At 36.6% G+C, this 21093-nt stretch overlaps 1 protein-coding gene across 4 annotated transcripts in view; it reads right to left on the bottom strand.

Moving 5' to 3' along the window:
• CEP112 (centrosomal protein 112) overlaps nt 1-21093 on the bottom strand; it is a 475433-nt gene that overhangs the window by 415608 nt on the left and 38732 nt on the right. For all 4 annotated transcript variants that reach the window (XR_004302419.1, XM_032429545.1, XM_032429547.1 and 1 more), the window contains exons 5-8: nt 18579-18672; nt 16657-16734; nt 6266-6313; nt 5691-5768 (exon numbers count right to left, since the gene is read on the bottom strand). Coding sequence is in view for 3 of the 4 variants with exons in the window: in XM_032429545.1 (XP_032285436.1) it covers nt 5691-5768; nt 6266-6313; nt 16657-16734; nt 18579-18672 (298 nt within the window). In the remaining variant the exon portion in view is untranslated. The remainder of the gene's footprint in view (nt 1-5690; nt 5769-6265; nt 6314-16656; nt 16735-18578; nt 18673-21093) is intronic.

Here is a 21093-nt window from a genome sequence, read left to right as displayed (position 1 = left end):
AGGGATCTGCTGGGTTTGGAGACTCCACACAGAGTCGTGTGCCAGAGATAGAAACGCTCGGTCACAGGCCGGGGGGAGCACAGAGTGCGGCTGGAGACCGGGGAGACGGGAGTGACTGACGGCTTTTCTCTGGGGGCGCACTGAGGAGCGGGGCCCCGAGTTCTCGGCTCCTCCAGGGCAGAGATTGGGAGGCCACCATTTTCACTCTCGGCCTCTAAGGCTGTACGGAGAGCTTGCAGGGAACCAAAGCTCCCAAGAGCGGGCGCCTGGGTGGCTCAGTTGGTTAAGCGACTGCCATCGGCTCAGGTCATGATCCTGGAGTCCCGGGATCGAGTCCCGCATCGGGCTCCCTGCTCAGTGGGAAGTCTGCTTCTCCCTCTGACCCTCCCCGCTCTTGTGTTCTCTCTCTTTCATTCTCTCTCTCAAATAAATAAATAAAATCTTTAAAAAAAAAAAAAAAAGCTCCCAAGAGCAAACTCGAGCAGATGACTTAGCCCGGACCCGGCAAGGGCGGGGCAATTCCGCCTCCGGCAAAGACCTTTGGGAACCACGGCAACAGGCCCCTCCCCCAGAAGATCAGCGAGAACACCAGCCAAGACCAAGTTTACCGATCAATGAGTACGGCAGAACTCCAGCACTAGGGGAATAATGTACATAAAATCCATGGCTTTTTTACCATGATCCTTTAGTCTTTCAAAGTTAATTATTTTTTAACTGTCTTTTTTTTTTTTAATTTTTCTTTTTCCCTTTTTCAACCATCTTATCAATCCCTTTTTTAAAAAACATTTTTATTTTTCATTTTGAGTCATATTCTATCCCTTCATAGTAGTTACCCTTATTTTTGGCATATATATATAAGTTGTTCTCTTTTTAAAATTTTGAGATAGTTTCTTCTGACAGATCAAAATATACCCTAATCTCTAGTGTATGGTTTTGTTCTACTCTCCTGCCTGATCACATTCTCTCGGTTTTCTTTCTTTTTTTTTTTAAAACCTCTTCTTTCTTTTTTCAAACAACTTCTTATCAATTCCTTTTATAAAATTTTTTATAATTTTCATCTTTACAGTCATATTCCATCCCTTCATTATATCAACCCTTAATTTTGTACATATATAAGTGTTTCTTTCTTTAAAATTTTGGGAGGCACTTTCTTCTAACAGACCAAAATACACCCAAAATCTAGTGTGTGGCAATGATCTGTGCACCAGCCTGATCATATTTGATCATATTCTGGTTTTTTTTGTTTTGTTCTGTTTTTGTTTGTTTTTATCTTTTTCTTTTTCTTTTTTTTTTTTTTCTTTTTTCTTTCTTTCCCTTTCTTTTCCCCCAGCTTCAGGTCTTTTCTGATTTGTTTAGAGTATATTTTCTGGGGACGTTGTTACCCTGTTAGCATTTTGTTCTCTCATTCATCTATTCTCCTCTGGACAAAATGACAAGACGGAAAAAATCACCTCAACAAAAAGAACAAGAGGTAGTACCGACTGCCAGGGACCTACTCAATACGGACATTAGTACGATGTCGGATCTAGAGTTCAGAATCATCACTTTAAAGATATTAGCTGGGCTTGAAAAAAGCATGGAAGTTATTAGAGAAACCCTTTCTGGAGAAATAAAAGAACTAAAATCTAACCAAGTTGAAATCAAAAAGGCTATTAATGAGGTGCAATCAAAAATGGGGGCGCTAACTGCTAGGATAAATGAGGCAGAAGAGAGAATCAGTGAGATAGAAGACCAAATGATGGAAAATAAAGAAGCTGAGAAAAAGAGAGAAACAACTACTGGATCACGAGGGCAGAATTCGAGAGATAAGCAATACCGTAAGACGAAACAACATTACAATAATTGGGATCCCAGAAGAAGAAGAAAGAGAGAGAAGGGCAGAAGGTATATTGGAGCAAATTATAGCAGAGAATTTCCCTAACTTGGGAAAGGAAACAGGCATCAAAATCCAGGAGGCACAGAGAACCCCCCTCAAAATCAATAAACATAGGTCAACACCCCGACATCTAATGGTAAAACTTATGAGTCTCAGAGACAAAGAGAAAATCCTGAAAGCAGCTCGGGAGAAGAGATATGGAACCTACAATGGTAGAAACATTAGATTGGCAACAGACCTATCCACAGAGACCTGGCAGGCCAGAAAGGACTGGCAGGATATATTCAGAGCACTAAATGAGAAAAATATGCAGCCAAGAATACTATATCCAGCTAGACTGTCATTGAAAATAGAAGGAGAGATAAAAATCTTCCAGGACAAACAAAAACTAAAGGAATTTGCAAACACGAAACCAGCCCTACAAGAAATATTGAAAGGGGTCCTCTAAGCAAAGAGAGGGCCTAAAAGCAACATAGACCAGAAAGGAACACAGACAATATACAGTAACAGTCACCTTACAGGCAATACAATGGCACTAAATTCCTATCTTTCAATAATTACCCTGAATGTAAATGGGCTAAATGCCCCAATCAAAAGACACAGGCTATCAGATTGGATTAAAAAACAAGACCATCGACATGCTGTCTGCAAGAGACTCATTTTAGACCCAAAGACACCTCCAGATTGAAAGTGAGGGGGTGGAAAACCATTTACCATGCTAATGGACACCAAAAGAAAGCTGGGATGGCAATCCTTATATCAGGCAAATTAGATTTTAAACCAAAGACTGTAATAAGAGATGAGGAAGGACACTATATCCTACTTAAAGAGTCGATCCAAGGAGAAGATCTAACAATTGTAAATATCTATGCCCCTAACATGGGAGCAGCCAATTATATAAGGCAATTAATAACAAAAGCAAAGAAAGAAAAAAAGAAGAAGAAGAATGTAGCAGGAGGGGAAGAATGAAGGGGGCGAAATCGGAGGGGGAGAAGAACCATGAGAGACGATGGACTCTGAAAAACAAACTGAGGGTTCTAGAGGGGAGGGGGGTGGGAGGATAGGTTAGCCTGGTGATGGGTATTGAGGAGGGCACATTCTGCATGGAGCACTGGGTGTTATGCACAAACAATGAATCATGGAACACTATATCTAAAACTAATGATGTAATGTATGGGGATTAACATAACAATAAAAAAATTAAAAAAAAAAAAAATCCTAAAGGAGAACACAGGCAGCAACCTCTTCGACCTCGGCCGCAGCAGCTTCTTCCTAGAAACATCACCAAAGGTAAGGGAAGCAAGGGCAAAAATGAACTATTGGGACTTCATCAAGATAAAAAGCTTTTGCACAGCAAAGGAAACAGTCAACAAAACCAAAAGACAACCGACATAATGGGAGAAGATATTTGCAAATGACATATCAGATAAAGGGCTAGTATCCAGAATCTATAAAGAACTCATCAAACTCAACACCAAAAGAACAAAGAATCCAATCAAGAAATGGGCAGAAGACATGAACAGACATTTTTCCAAAGAAGACATCCAAATGGCCAACAGACACATGAAAAAGTGCTCAACATCGCTTGGCATCAGGGAAATCCAAATCAAAACCTCAGTGAGATACCACTTCTCACCAGTCAGAATGGCTAAAATTAGCAAGTCAGGAAATGACAGATGTTGGCTGGGATGCGGAGAAAGGGGAACCCTCCTACACTGTTGGTGGGAATGCAACCTGGTGCAACCACTCTGGGAAACAGTATGGAGGTTCCTCAAAAAGTTGAAAATAGAGCTACCATACGATCCAGCAATTGCACTACTGGGTATTTACCCCAAAGATACAAATGTAGGGATCTGAAGGGGTACGTGCACCCCGATGTTTATAGCAGCAATGTGCACAATAGCCAAACTGTGGAAAGAGCCAAGATGTCCATCAACAGATGAATGGATAAAGAAGAGGTGGTATATATACACAATGGAATATTATGCAGCCATCAAAAGGAATGAGATCTTGCCATTTGCAACGATGTGGATGGAACTGGAGGGTGTTATGCTGCATGAAATCAGTCAATCAGAGAAAGACATGTATCATATGACCTCACTGATATGAGGAATTCTTAATCTCAGGAAACAAACTGAGGGTTGCTGAAGTGGTGGGGGGTAGGAGGGATGGGGTGGCTGGGTGGTAGACACTGGGGAGGGTATGTGCTATGGTGAGCACTGTGAAATGTGCAAGACTGTTGAATCACAGATCTGTACCTCTGAAACAAACAATGCAATATATGTTAAGAAAAAAAAAAGAAGAAGAAGATAGCAGGAGGGGAAGAACGAAGGGGGGGAATCGGAGGGGGAGACGAACCATGAGAGACGATGGACTCTGAAAAACAAACTGAGGGTTCTAGAGGGGAGGGGTTGGGAGGATGGGTTAGCCTGGTGATGGGTATTGAGGAGGGCACATTCTGCATGGAGCACTGGGTGTTATGCACAAACAATGAATCATGGAACACTATATCTAAAACTAATGATGTAATGTATGGGGATTAACATAACAATAAAAAAATTTAAAAAAACTAACGATGTAATGTATGGTGATTAACATAACAATAAAAAATTTAAAAAACAATTTAAATTATATGCTCATGCTATTGTTTGGAATATCTAAGCAAAAAAAATCAATGTTCTTTGTGACATTTTATAAGTAGGGTGGTGAGAAAACCCTTTCATGTTGAAAATCACCAAACTGAAATTAAATTTTAAAAATTCTTAGAAGCATCCTCATTAAAATAAAAGAAAAAATAATGAAATATAAAATTATTTAATTAAATTTATTAAAAATATTAAATCTAAGTCCAATAACATCTTTCACATTTGCACATTTAAACTACCATTTACAAGTTCCATACATATTCATTATTCTCATTAATTTTGGTAATGACCCTGTGACATCAATAATTATCCTCTCTTTAAGCAAAAACTAAACTAATATTCTTGACTCCCCTGGCTAATATGACTAGAGAATGGTAAAGGCAAGTTAAGGACATCGTTTTTCAGATTCCTAATCTATCACACCATACAGATGACCAAAGTGCTCCAATGGTGTCATAAGCAAAAATAAAAATAATAATGATGGCTTTCAAATTTCCTAGAATAGAAATTTTAAAAAGAAAATCATCAAATTCACCTTCATTTTATGTCTACTACATGTGAAGCATATAGTTACTTACAGACTATAAAATCTTCATACTAATCCTGTAAAGCAGGTATCTCCCAAATTAGACAAGGGGCAAGTATCTGTCCGTTTTCACAGAGCAGATAAGTCGGATTTAAATCCAGGTATTCTTTACTCCACAGTTTATGCTTTTAACCAATAAACAAATACCAGTAAACCTCTTGGATAATTCTGTTTTCAAATGACCAAAGAAAGATAGTATATTATGTTATATATCAACCATAGCATAGCTTAATTTAGCAGATCAATTTAAATAGTAGAAACAGTAAGAATAGTGAAACTAGAAGGCAGGATGGAGGGATTCGCTGAGGTCAAAGACACTGCTTCTGAAAACTGCCATCTCCCCAGGCCCCGACAAGCAGGAATGGATAGTCAGGAGACAGCCCCTCAGCACACTCTCACAAAGTGGGAGATGTACATGAAAAAAATGAAAAACAAACCTTACCTACCCTGCATCATTATCTTACATTTGTACCAAAGACAACCTCTCCCTACTGTGCATGATTATTCAGACCTGAAAACTCATACTAACAAAATACAAAAACTGTGTTTATTATTCAATACATCAGAAATATCTCAATCCTACCTCTTTCTCATGCATTCGAGAGAGTAGATGTTCATCATGGAAACTGCTGGATTTTCTCAAGTTGAATTTGGGAGTCATCTGTTGAATGAGTAAGAGTTATTCAATACTTTTTTGGCCTGCCTTACCCTTAACCCAAAAGGAAGCTCTAAATTGCCTGAAGTTCATGCCAAAATAATACCAACATTGGAGAAAAAAGTGATTTATTCACTTGCAAGTGATAGGATTAATAAGACTGTTATGCTTCGTAATGTGTACTTGTGTTCTTCTCTGTAAATGACTTAATAATTACTTTATTTAAAAGTATCTGTCCATAAGGGGGCGCCTAGGTGGCTCAGTCAGTTGAGCGCCCAACTCTTGATTTCAGCTCAGGTCGTGGTCTCAGGGTCGTGAGATAAGCCCTGCACTGGACTCCATGCCCAATGTGGAGTCTGCTTGGGATTCTCTCTCCCTCTGCCTCTGCCCCTCCCCGTACTTGCACATGCACTCTTTCTCACTCACTCTCTCTCAATGAATAAAATCTTTAAAAAAAAACAAAAACCTGTCCATAGGAAAAGTCCACTGAAATTCTCACCTACCAGAGAAACTGGGATTGGCTTCTGTCTCAGGTATCGAGGATTTTCTATCTGAAAATTTGAGATCGAAATTAATAATTTTATTATTAATCATTATTTTTGAGTTTTAATTATTATTTGATAAAATACAGAATTAAGCTGTTAAACAAAAATGTTTTCTATGTATCTTAATATTTAGTTTGTTTTAGGATGGGTATTGCATAATATATTTTTAGTAGCCCACTAACAAATAAAATATAAAACATAAACTTCTTTGCAGACAGAAATGCACCTTCGTGATCCTCTCATGGCCTAACTGCCCAGCTTCATTTCCATTACTCCTCCCGTCACGTTTTATACTCTCAGAACCCTGGATGATTTACATTACTGAAATATGGTAGTCTTCCTGTGCCTCTCTACCTCTAGGCACCACTCTGTGCCCCTCTAACCCTACAAGCATGCACCTAATCATCTTTTAAGTCTCAATTTAATTACTAAACAGCCAGGCAGGTTCAGAGCATGAATCCTTACATTCACCTCCAGAATAACTACTAGAGTAGAGAATTCCTTTGGTACTCCTCCTATATCTACCTTTCAGGTTCATCTACCCCCTCAGTATGCCCTGTATTCCAAGGACACTCAATGACTTGTTTTACCTTTAAAAGCACTACATTCTCTCCCAAATCTGAGTCTTTGCAACCTATGAAATCATTCTTGCAACTTCTTGTGGTTCACTTACTCAAGACTCTTCCCCAAGAAATTTAATTAAGTTCCTCCTATTCAGATAGTACCCTTTTATAATCAAACATCTATCTTCTGTAAAAGAGTGTAAACTCTGAAAACGGACTATGACTGTCACAACCCAACCATCCCTAGCATCTACCACAGGGCCTGGCAGGTGATGGGTGCCCAACAAATACTCATTAAGAAGAAAGGAAGGAAGGAGGGAAGAAAGGAGGAAGAGGCAAAATGTACCTGATCCCACCCTCTTATCAAGCTCCTAAAGTATCCTATGTATCTCTCATAGCACATTCTAAGTGTTTATCAGTATGTCTCCACATCTGTCTTTATGCACAATAAGTGCAAGGATAATGACTTCTCAATTTTTTATTTCTGGTAATTAGCACAATACCTAATCTGTAGTAGGCTTTCAAGGAAATATTTGTTGAATGAATATACTATATGATAAATTAGAAACACTGATTATTATCCCAACTATTTCATTCACAAATGAAGTGATAATTAAAAATCATTATCATGGAATTCTAATCTCTTGATATCTTAAACTTGCACTTTACAACATAGATAATCTCAAAATGTACAAGAATATAAATACAACACTAACCATGACTTCAAACTAGAACAACTGACAAACTTTGTCAAACATATTATCAGAATCTACTCCTCCAAAATCTCACTGTGTTTTCAAAAAGCTCCTGAAAGGACTTATTATAGTTCATAGTCATAGAACATAAACAATCCATACCCAAGTTGATAATAAAGATAAGGATGGATAAAGGACCAATTAATCAAAGAATACAGAGGCAATGAAATTAAAAATAGAACTGATTATTCATGTTTAAAAAACATAAAAGCCTCTATAGCAACAGATAAGATCTGAAGAGTTACTATATTTTAGCACCTAGATAAGGCGTAATTTACAAAACAATTTTCTTTTGCCTGAAGGCTGATTCCTGTAAAGTAATGGCAACTGTCTGAATTTAATTTTCTCTCCCCATCCTCCAAAAACCCATACAGATCAACAAAGAGAGCACATAAAAACACCCATCACCTATGCCTACATCATAACAAGGAGAGATTACTAAAACCCTCGATTCACATGTAAGTGGCCAAAGAAAGATCACAGATCAGCAGAATTAGATCCTGAGCCAAACCAGAGTGACAGCATGGAACAAAAAGGAAGTGCCTCAGCATCCTAGTGGTGTTGGAATATAAATGTCATCAAACATTGACCTGTAGAAGGAGAGTGATCTACCTTTCCTGGGTCGTACAAAAAACCCGATGGATCAGAGTGCTGGAGACAGGAGAATCAAAAGAAGGGTGTGAAAAGTGTAAAGAACCAGAGAAGGTTCTTAGGAAGGAACCACTTCTGCAGTAGAGAGAGGCCCCTTGGGAGGAAGTTTGTCCATGATGGAGGGAAAGAAAGAAGGAGCTGAAGAAAAAGAACCATACAGAAACAAGAAAGAAGCAAAGAAGCAGAGGATGACAGGTCAAAAAGGCAGAACTTACTAAAGAAACTGAACTTCAGTGGAGCGGGAGAAGGCCTGCCTAAACCAAGAAATAAAGTAAGCTACCCAAGCCATCCATCCCATACAGCCACTGGCTACTGCTTGTTCAAAAAAATCTAACATCAATAATCATGAACAACAGCAACAAAAAGAATCTAACATCCATAAAAACAGAAAATCAAAATCAAAGCCTGTCAATAGTAGGAATTACTTTTCTTCTATTTCATGGCTTTGAAAAAAACAGTAATATGGGCCTCGAAATAGAAGAAAACAGTAATATGGGCCTCCTTTGGCCTCCCCTGTGTCCAGCACTTTCATTCATTAGGTTTTTTTGTGCAACCCACTTGAGGTAGACCACTTTCCTGCAGGTCAATGTTTAATGATGTGTATGTTCCACCAGCGGGACAATAAGTATTCAAGTATAACTTCTAAATAATCTCAGGAAGTTCATAAAGAACACTACCAATAAAGACAGAAAATAGAAAGATATTAAACAGGAGCTGACCAAATAAGATCTTAGCGAAGTTGTGAGATGCCAAATTGATACATAAAAGTCAGCTGCAATTCTGCAAATTAGCAAAAATCATCTAGGAAAAGAAAATAATTTTACAGAGATATCATTTTTAATCACAAAACAATATATAATTCCTAAAAGTAAATCTAAGAAAATACACATAAGCTCTTTGTAGAGAAAATAATTCAGCTTTTTTGAAAAACATTAATAATGAAATAAATGTGAAACCATGTTTTTGGACAGTCTCAATATTGTAAAAATGACAATTCTCCTTAACTTGATCTAGTGACTAAATTTATCCAAACCAAAATCTCAACAGGGCTTTTGTAAAACTTCATAAGCTCATTATAAAATGTATATAAATAAATAGACAAGAATAGCCAAGACATGCCTGAAGAAAAAAAATCAAGGTGGAGCTGACTTACAAAGATATAATAAAACTAACAGTAATGAAGATAAGTCAATGGAACCAACTAGAAAGTACTAGAAACTCAAAAAATATGAGAACATGATTCATGAAAAATCTAGCACTGCAAATTATGGAGAAAATAAAGATGTGTTCAATAAGTGGGGGAAAAAATGAGATCTGATTCCTTCTCGTACCACATATAATAAATTCCCAATGGATTAAATACTTATAATTAAAAGCAGAACCATAAAACCTTTCAGAAGACAACTTAGAATGACTTGAGGTGCCAGGGTGGCTCCATCAGTTAAGAGTCCAACTCTTGATTTCACCTCAGGTCATGGTCTCAGGCTTGTGAGATTGAGCCCCTCGTGGGGTTACATGCTGGACATGAAGCCTGCTTAAGATTCTCTCTCTCCCTCTGCCCCTCTCCACCCCACAGCCCTCCGCTCGCTTGCACGTGTGTGCACTCTCTCACACTCTCTCTCTCTAAAAAAAAAAAAAAAAACGAGAAAGAATGACTTTATGGCCTCAAAGTAGAAAAGATTTTTTAAACAAGAAACATAAAAACAAAAAGCATAAACAAAAAGGAAATTAATAAATTTAACTAGGAACTTCTCTCCAAAAAAGATATCATAAATAAAATGAAAAAGTAAGCCATAAACTGGGAGATGTTTGCACAAATGATTGGTCTCCAAAATGTGTAAAGAAGGTCTTTAAAATTTAATAAAAGAAAGAACAATACAAGTTTTTTTAAATGGGAAAAACATGAAACACATTCTACTGATGAAGAAATTTGAATGACTAATACACATATGAATATATGGGCAATCTTTTCAAAAATATGAAAATGTAAAGTAATTCCACAGTGAGATGGCATTTTATAGCCACCAGATTGGTATACATTAAAAATTTGACAATAGAAGTGTTCCAGATGGTGCACCACTGCTGGGTGTATGAATTAGTACATTCACTTTGGGAAACATTTATTAAGTAGAGATAATAATAAAACCCACTTAAATATCATACCAGAGAAAGAGGCACATTCTTTAGTAAATAACGCTGTACTATATACACAGCTTTTTGAAAAACAGAGGCAGCAAATTTCCAGCAGGCAGCAAAGTACACTCAATAAATATTTATTGTCTGAAGGTATATATATGAAAAGTAAGTAACCATTCTCTATTTTTGGAATGGAGAAAACCAGCCAAGAAAGTAAGTTCTTCAAAAATACACCCAAATCTGCAAATATATAAAACCCTAATTCATGAAGCAGAATTAAAGAGAAGGGGAAAAATAAAGGAAGGGGGAAACGGAATTCTCAAAGATGCTCAAGTTCTAATTAAGCTTAAAATTTAAAACCAAAAGCCAAGAAAACCATCTGTGACTTATTTTGACACAGCTCTACATTTATAAGCAGAGTACAAAATATTGGTTTAGCTAATTACAATGTAGCCTTTCAACTATGCAGAAGTGACTCCTGTTTCATCCTCTGCATCTTTAAAAGCCATTAAATACAGAAGTTAAAGACTCATTCTGTTATCATAAATTTTCTTTCTCAAGTTGACAAAAAAAAAAAAAAGAAAGAAAAAGTCTATTATAATATTTAAAAGCAACAATGAACACTGTAAACAAGTATAAATCTTTCTGTTGTTATTCATTTACAATACATTGAGTTTGTCTCATAACCACTTTGAATATGTAATGAGAATTATCCATAGTAAAGCATGTTCTTGCGTCTATTTGGGAGAAATAAGCAATCTATTTTCTGATTTTATAACAGCAGCCAGATGTGCTTTGAAGTTAAATGTTCCCACTTTGTAATCCACCAGTAAATGGACTTGAAGCAATCTGTAAACAGTCTTAACATTGACTTTTTTCATGCTCTTTTGGAGAATTTCTTGTTCTCTCATAATACCTCAAAAAAGAAGACCACAATAAAGAATGTCCAAAATGGAAGATAAAAGGGATTTATGCGAAACATTAAAGTCTAACAAAATATTATAGAGAAAAGAAAGCCAAAAAAATTAAGTTCCAATAGCAGGAATGAATCACATGACCAAATACTTCTTGTTTAAAGAGCAAATAGAATCACAGTAATAAAATATGTAATAGTTTAAACTAGACAGAAATACAGATATCTGAATGCTAGTTTCTAATGAAGACTGGCTTTTGACATTTTATTTTGGTGTTTTAGCCAATTTATTTGGTTACAAAGGGTTCTGTCAGATTATCTCTTTGGATTATTCAGGATTTTGGTCAAACTGATCAAATACCCTTATAGACTAATGTTGACCAATTAGAGATGTTCTATGATTCCAGAAAAATAGAAAGACATTTTATCTGATATTTTAGCTGCCTTAATAAAGGAAAGGACATTTTCAAGCAATATATTACTAGCACCACAACTAAAATAAATGTTTTTAAGTCATGGCTTCAGTCAGAACTGCCAAAATTCTCTCAATAGCATAAAATAAATTCAGTCCTTAATGTCAAATCAATTATGCTCCAAAATAATGTTTCTTAAGTCAACATTTTAGAACTTGAAAGTTTTTCCTCAGAAATAATACTACAAGTGGAGGCTCATTTGTTGGTTTACTCACATTTCAACAAACATTTAGTGAGCACAAATTAAATACAAATATATAAAGGCATAGTCCCTTGGCACAAGAAAAAGCAAATAAGCCAAAGGAACAGAATGGAAACAGACATGTACTACCACCTGATTTATGAGACAAATAACACTATAGTGCAACAGGAATAGTCTTCTCAATAAATGGGAGTGTCACCCACATATATGTATAAGGGACAAAAATAAATCTTAACACCCTACCTTATAACTAATATACCCAAATCACCTCCAGATGGTATTAGAAAAAGTGGGGCGCCTGGGTGGCTCAGTCGGTTAAGCGTCTGCCTTTGGTTCAGGTCATGATCTCAGAGTCCTGGGATGGAGCCTCGTGTTGGGCTCCCTGAGGACAGGGAGCCTGCTTTTCCCTCTCCTCCCTGCTCGTGCTCTCTCTCACGATCTCTCTCTCTCTCTCTCTCTCAAATAAATAAAATCTTTTAAAAATAAACAAATAAAATAAATAAATAAATAAATGAAATAAAACAACAGGGCTGCTAGGAGACAACACAGAAGAACATCTTCAGGACCTTTAAGATAGTCAAAGATCTTAAACAGGACATATAACAACACTAATCACATAGTGAAAAAATGAGAAAATGAACTGCATTAAAATGTACATTTTCTATTCATTCTTCTCAAAGACCCCAGTAAGAGACTGAAGGAAAGCAACAAAATAGGAGAAAATATTTATAATACTCCAAAAGGACTCTTACCCAGAATAGATACAAAACTCTTACATATCAATATGAAAAAGGCAAACAACCCAACAGAAAAACTGACCAAGGCACAAGTAGGCACTTCACTCTGAGAGAGGCCATCTAAACTGTCAATAACATCTGAAAGGTCACCCAACTGTATTAGTCACCAGGAAAAAAACATATGAAAACCACATAATGCAATGTCACTAACCACTCTCAAGAATGACTAAATTTTTTTAAGTAAAAAAAAATTAACTGACAATACCAAGGCCTGAAGAGAAAGTAGAGAAACGGGAGCTGGCCCTTGGCTGATGAGGATGAAAACTAGCATCGTCCCCTCAGAAAACCATCAGGTAGTATCTATATCAATCAGCCTTCTGCTACACAACAGATTACCCCAAACCTGCACAGCTTCAAACTACAACCATTTTATTTAGCTTGCAATTCTGTGGTGCAGCAAGTTGGGCAGCTCTTCTGCTGGAACCGCTCATCTCAAATTACTCTTTTGTCTTCCTCTTCCTCTTTTGTTTACTAGACCAGCATCACAGCTGCCCCAGTGCCTGATTAGGACAGTTCCCACCAGGCCCCAGTGGGGAAGGCCCCAGTGAGTAGACCAGCCAGGCTTCCTACGGGGAGAGTAAAGGCACATTCCTACCTGCTAACACCTCACAGGCGTCCCCTAGCCCTTGACAGGAAGGTTCACCCCTCCCAGAAGGCCCCTGGCCTCCAGGTGGGTCTGCCTGACTCTATGGGGCTGTCCACCCTCTGGAGCTACCTGCAGGATCTGGGGGACACTCACTCCTGCTGACCTTGCCCAGCTCCCACTGCCTGTCTTGAGAACTATTCCTGCACAAATCCCACACTACTCCCAGATCCTGCTCTGGGGCTAAGGGGCAAAGAGTTCTCACTGTTCCATTGCTCCTGGTAGGGGTGAGACTGCAGTCAGCATGTGGACCCACGGTGGGAGTGGGCAGGTGACTAGGATGGAAGTCCCAGGAAAGTCCTCCTCCCAGCCCCCCACCAGGGCCTCAGAAAAATAAAAAAGAAAAAAGAGAAAAATGTACATAAAGATAGTTAAGCATGAAATATATATCAATTATATTGGCAGAGTAAGAAAGCTTCCCCAAAACTAAAGGTTAAAAAGCTTAAAGAGTAAGAAAAAAATATAGGAGGAAAATTTAATTGCTAGGTTTAATAAGTAAATCTCTACTTGAATTATGTATTCCTAAAAAAAAACCTAACACACTCCTGGAGAAAGAAAGAATATATTTGAGGGAAAAATGTATTTTTAACAAAAACTAGAAAATTCAAATTCCAGAACATCTAATGCATCTGAATGAAGGTGTATGAAAGTCATGCCAGCAATATAAAAAATGTACCCTTGGTGTAGAGCACTAAAATTAACTACTATTAACTGATCATTCACAGGAAGAAAGAAAAAAAAATCCATCACACAAAACTAAAATCAAAGCAAACTAAAATCTAAGCTTTTTAATACACTGGATTCTTAAAGTATTCTACTGTGATCAAAAGATATAGTTCAGCCTGATTAATGTATAGATGTTATAAATATATAAAAATGCAAGACTTTCATACTTTACACTGTTAGTGCACTCTTTGAACAACAAAACTGTGAAACAAAACCCAGGCATACCTAGTTTTAAGGCATTACCTCAAAATATTTTAGATGTTTTATTTTAATTTTATTATACAAATGAAAATTTTAATCCTCTGAACAGTTAAATAATCAGGCAAAGTACTGTGTGTGCTAAGAAATGTACATCAGAAGTTTCAAATGGCTAAGGGCAAAGGCAAGTTTAAAAGGATAGCCCAGAATTTCACTTTTCACTTTGATATTGCTTTCTGGCAAATAACAAAAACATTGTCTTTCTGGGGGATTTCCTATGCTCTTCTCCCACACTGGTAACTTAGGCCTTCCCTCCAGGGGCAGCTTCCCCTCCGCCTTCAAACATAACAGTGTGTTTCTTTTGACTTACTATTCCCCTCTTGTTACTAATTCTCTCTCTTCTCTTTCATCAACATGCTCCCAAAATGGCTAGGAGATTCATATTGCTTTAAATTCTTATCCATTCCCTACCTTCTAATCATGTCCCTTGCAGGAGTCAGCTGTCCTTACTCTGTCCCCTGAAGACTGGCCGTCCAGCCTCTGGGTGCAGCCACCACCTCGAACAGCATGACTACGAAATAGGATTCCAGCCCTCGAGTCTCATGAAGCTCCAAATCTTGACCTCCCCAGTTCGTCAGACCATCTCTTCAGTCTAAAAGGAAACCTGTAACCCTTCAAATGGATTCCAGTCTAAAAGGAAACTTGTAACCCTTCAGATGGATTCCCCCATCTGACAGTTAACTGACAGAGAGCCAATGTTCCCATTTCCTAGAAGCAAGCCTTTAGGTGCCCTTCCGGTCAGCTCACCTATCAGTCACTAGCATCCTTGACCCTCTTTGAAATGTCTTTTCTTTCAACACTTTCCATCTTCACAGAAATCACACTATTGTGGAGTTCACCACAAACACCGAAAAGATGATTGGCTCCCTTTCTCCAATTTCTATTCACATCTAGTATAACCTTCAAAATGCCACCAAGTCAATTTTCCTAAAGCACCGCTTTCATTAAAGACCATTATTAGTAGGAAGGGTTTTAGGTTTTTTAAAATAACAAGCCCTAATGTCAGTGAAGAATTAAGAAATAGACAATCCTCTACACTGCTGGTTGGAGAATAAACCGGTATATACCTTCTGGGGGCAATGTACCAGGAAGGGATATAACCTGAGAAAGCAACCAAATATGTATACAAAGATTCTGTAGGGAATTTTAGTGCAGTATTACTTATATTAGCCACACACTGGGAGCAACCGAAATGTCCAAAAATAGCAGAATGCTTAAATAAGTTATGGAATACCCATCCAAAAGAAAAATTAGTGCTATTGTTAATATTCATATTTATAGAACTATTATAAAATTATAGCAAATTTAGAACAGCACATAATAGTACTTATGTTTTGTTTAAATTTTAGTTTTATAAATACACACAGGAAAAAAAGGAGGGGAGAATATATATAGCAAAAGGTTAAACCATCTCTCAGTGTTAAGATTTTCAAACATACTTTATTCCTGATTTTCTATATTTTTCAAATTTTCAAATTACAAATTATTTTATTAATAACAAAATGCGATAAAAATTGTTCTAACCCCCTTTTCATTTCCTCAAAGCATTTAAACAGCATCATGTAAAGTGGACCGTGGAAGGAAAAAATAAACGTCCAGGGCTCACTATTGCCTAAAATGTAAACGCTCAACCACTCAATTTAGCATTCAAAGCTCCAATACAATCCAGCCTGATTAACGTTGCCCCCTAATCCACTATTTAAGTCCCAAAGATCCAACTGTGACAGCTGACTTACACCACCCACATTTCTTCATGCCTCTCTCTTCCTAGTTCTCCACCTCCACGCCTATCTGGATACGTCCAGGCCCCTCTCGGTCTTTACCTGAAAACTGCTGCCCATGATGGCAGCTCATCCAGGAAATCTCCCAATTTTTTTAACCAAAATGACCTTGGTTCTCCAAGTCCTTCCCTCCCTGCCCTCCACTTTAGTATTCTACTTTCTAACTCATTTTAATATTTTACCATGTACTATCTTCAATTATTATTTAACTATGTATGTGTGTATCTCCTATTTCACCAATAAGAAAGTCCGCTTGTTGAGGGCAGGGACTGTTTTTGCTTCTTTGGAATGTTCTTTCTCTTCCCTGTACTCAAAGTCCATCTCCCACAGTACTACCACAGTACTAAATGGCTGACATCTGATAATATTCACTAAGTAGAATTAGTTCAGATGTTTTCCAAATACAATTCTCCTATGGTGACATACATACATAAAGTACTTTTGTTTTTACCCCAAGATTCCAACTATTAAGGCGAGCTTCGATGTCGCTGTCATCCAAAGAAACAGCAGATTTTTTGGAATGAGCTTCCTGAAAGACAAAAGACAAAAGAGAAGAAGGAAGGAAGAAATAAAGAAAAGGAAGAAGGGAGAGAGGGAGAGTGAGAGGGAAAAATAAAGAAAACAGAAAAGACAGAAAAGAGGACAAAATATATGTCATTCAGAGTAATGAGAATTTTGTGTGCTTTTCTGGTAGTGCTTTATTGCTCTCAAAGGAAAGGTTTATGTTACAGCTGAGCTAGAGTTCTCAATTCTAAGTAATGACCGTTTATTATAGCTGCTTAGGGCTATGAGGTGCCTTCACAATATATTCACACAGTAACTAGATTTCAAAAAAAAAAAAAACCACACATCAAAAGAATATCTTAAAAATTAATCCAGATTCTTCTCTTTAAGTTCTTTTACAAAAAGTTTTAATTGTGGTATACCACAGTAGCTTTAAAGGGGGGTGGGGAAACACTTGAAAAGATGAATTATTTATAATCCTTAAAATTAGTTAACAGGGAAGTTTGTGTTGATGTCCAAGAAGCTCTTTGTTCTTAAATTAATTCTCATTCATACACTGAATATAAAGAGAAATAAGCTTTGGATTCACATCATGAGAATACAATTATGGTGAAATTTTACTTTTTTAAAAAATTAAAATTGCATGCTTTTTTCCCCTCCCATATAACTTATTATATTACACATTTATCAAAGCAGATTAAAACTTTAACTGAGCACAGACTAAAATCTGTGCCCAGAAATGGACAATGATCTACAAGCTCTAAAAACTTAGAAAGGTAAATCTGTGTAAAATAATAATGCATATATTACAGTACAGCCAAAACAATGTATTTTGAAATAAAATTTGTTGGCACACCATTTGCACACTTTTAGAAAACCTCACTACTAATAAATAAATCTACTTACCTATGATCATCTAAATTATCTGAAGTGATGAAAAATATACTAAAATGTTCTCCATATCTTATCTCCAAATTTCTATTGAACAAAATGTTGAATTTATTATATATACTATATTTAAATTCATTATTGTTTCTATTGTTGGTCCCCTGTTTCTCGTACGTCTTAAGAAAATGCACCTGCCTTGTTTATTTTGAGTAAATGAAATGGTTGATAATAACCCCACAAATATTTGAAATATGCTGCCCTTAAAATATTTTCCAAAGTTCCAAACTATCACTGGAGAAAATGCAGTGAGTTATGTTTAGAGCAATATGTGCTGAACAGTCACGCATCACACATGATCTCCTTGTAACTAAAAGTCATGTAACCCAAGACGAGCCAGAGTTACGCAAGAAAGGCCATAGTAAGCAGGCAAAATTCTTCTCTTTAGAAAGCTAACTGGAATGCTCACTAGCACCTTGGTCAAACCAAAACTATGTTAAGCATTAGATGCAAGAGAGGCATTCACATTTCAGGACATAAACAGCTCACCTTCAGCAAAAATGCAGTATCCCCTACTTCACTACAAGTTAATCCAAGTTTCTTAAATTTATGACCACTGGGTGTCTAATTATATATATATATATATATATATATATATATATATATATATATATATGTACTGAGTAAAAGGGAAATGGAAAAAAACAGCTACAAAATGAAGCTTTCCAAAGTTATTCTTCAATGCACAAGAGAAACAACACACTGCTTCACATGATGCCTCAGAATCATTGAGAAAGCAGAAGGAACACTATGGAATATACCAAACACACCATTTTCTTTGATATCAGGATGTTCACCAAAACCTTTAGGTTGTTTTCACTGTTTTTAAGTTAATTGTTGGAACTTTGACAAACATGAAACTAAAAATTTGTGGAGTTATTTTAAAATAACAAACAAACAAATGAAAGTAGACTCTGATCTTACACAACTCTTTGGGGTAATATTTTGTCCATCTTCTCTGGAGGTTGGACTCATAGAATGTGATCTCATTTGGAGCTTCGCAGTGTATTGTTCCCTACTAACAGACCAAAATAGTAACAATCAGAATGGGGGAAATTCAGAGGACACAGGGCATTCAAATCTAGGATTACTAATTTTTTTCTTTTGGAAATAAGACAATTGTTTATATTTAAAAATAATGCTTCCATAGCAAAGAAAAAAGAAATGTGTATAATGACCATTTGTACTTCTCACATTTTATTTCATTTAGATTTAACTATACATAAAATGTCACCTAAATGCCACATACCTGCTTATAAACAAATGCTATTTTAAAGTGGAACTGTAATAAACTACACGTATTTAAATCTTTTCTCCTTCCTCCCTCTTTTCTACGTGGAGAACAAAAGAAAAATGAAGCACATATTCTCAGAGAGGATAATTGTTTTAAAAGGTTAGTAAGTTTTATTGGATTCCTGTTGTACATCAAGATGAAGCCTTAAAATACATAAAATTTAAAAATCCTCATGTACTGAAAATTTGGATTAATTTGAAACCATGTCAGAAACTACAGATAAATCAGTCTTAAATTTAAAATATACCATGTTAATTCAGATAAAATTATAAGTACAGTATAAATAGGAAAATAGTTTAAGCTTCCAAATGAATTTTAATAAAAAGTCTTTTCTCCAATATAAAATATAATATAAAAATATCATTCTCAATATTCTACTTTAGCCTGGAGTCTCTCATACATTTTTACTCAAGCTGCTTCAATGAAAGTTTCATTATTATGAATATCTATGCTCTGAACAGCTCCTTCAAGATACATAAAATGGAAATTAACCATTAAAGAATGAGTTAAAGTCACTAACTGTTAACCACAAGCCCTATCAGGATTCCCTTCACAAATACTGATCCATACTAAATATTCCCAAAGACAGAATAGTAGTTGAAAAAGACAAGATGACAATGAATTTGTTTTTGTTAGTAACACCAAAAGAATAACATTCCTTAGACTAGTTACTAAGTAATGTAAAATGTCTGAAAAAGCTATTTTAAAGAAGCTGTTAATTTTTTATACCTGTACTCAATATCCCAGATATCCAAATACTTAAAATCAAATGAGAAAAATAAATAAAGTAATATTTTGAGAATAATTTCATTAGCGCATGTGCTTGAGCTGATACAAACATTTAAAACCTAGGATGTGGGAAGAGGCAACCTGATACACCATACTAAGCAGTGGCCTGTCCTTCTTTAAGAATAGATTAAACAATCATAAAAAGAGCTAACTTAAAAATTGAAAAATGCTTAAATATTAAAAGAAATTCTCATAGAAAATATTAATAAAAAAGAGGACTGAAACATTTATCTATTTATTACACAGGGTGCATACATAAAACAACATATCCTTTAATTCACTTGTAGCTGTCCTCTGTACCAATCTACCTCTTTCCCTTCACAATAAATTTTCAAAATAAGTTATTAGATCCATGTCCTAACCTGCCACACACTTATCAATCAACTGCAATCTGACTTCCACTCATCCTGAAAGTGCTGCAATAAGTCATCAACGATCTCCTAGTTGCTCAAGCAAATGAGCCGCTCTCTGTCCTTACCCTAGTTGATCTCACTAAAACATCAGGAACAGTGTTTTACAGATGCCACATTCACTGCCTCCGTAGAACCATTCTTTCCCGATTCTCATTCGATCCTTCAGAAATCTCCTTCACAATAACCTTCAGTAGCTTTTATTTCCCTGCCCACCCCAACCATGCTATAATCTCAGGGTTCTGCGTCTAACCTTGTTTATTTCCATTTTACATGCATTCCCTCTGGACAATCCAAAGTGCTAATAAAACAACTATCCATTTTTCAAATAACAAGGAGCTTTGGTTACCAAATCTACATTTCCAACCCAAATTGCTCTCTCAGCCTCCAACCCCATTACAAATACAAATTGAAAAGCCCTACTTACTTACAATTCAACGTGTCCAAAACTAAATTCATTATATTGTCCCTAAAACATGCTCCAATTCAGGCTAAATAAAGCAGAGGCATTGCTGAAGCCAGTTTCTTGTGCAGGCAGTCGAGACAACCAATGAAGGAGGCCTTATCACTGCTAAAATCTGGCTGACACAAGAGACACAGGATGTTAGGCACAGAAGTTTAGTTTCTTGCCACTGGGACTGTCTCCAGCTGGAAACACCATTAACTGGAACTCAAAGTAGATGGACAGTTCAAACTCACAGTGATGGGACTGATGGTCAGGGTGACAGTGAGAGAGAGGATAGGAGACAAAGCTCAACCCTATAAACCTCTTTAGGAAGAGTAACAGGTGCTATCTACCACACAGAATAACAAGGCGTGGTGCTCATAGAGCACCTGGTTCAGGGGACATGATGACAGGAGCTTGTGGTTATGGTACTTGCGCCAATGAGAAGAGAGACTCTGTCTTGATCAATTTCAGAGTGCTGAAACTGACACAGAAACATTA

The sequence above is a fragment of the Phoca vitulina genome, unplaced genomic scaffold, assembly GCF_004348235.1.
Source record: "Phoca vitulina isolate PV1807 unplaced genomic scaffold, GSC_HSeal_1.0 scaffold41, whole genome shotgun sequence".
In the NCBI taxonomy this organism is placed as follows: domain Eukaryota; kingdom Metazoa; phylum Chordata; class Mammalia; order Carnivora; family Phocidae; genus Phoca; species Phoca vitulina.
The sequence above is the reverse complement of the archived record's forward strand: the minus strand, read 5'-3'. Positions and strand labels throughout refer to the sequence as shown.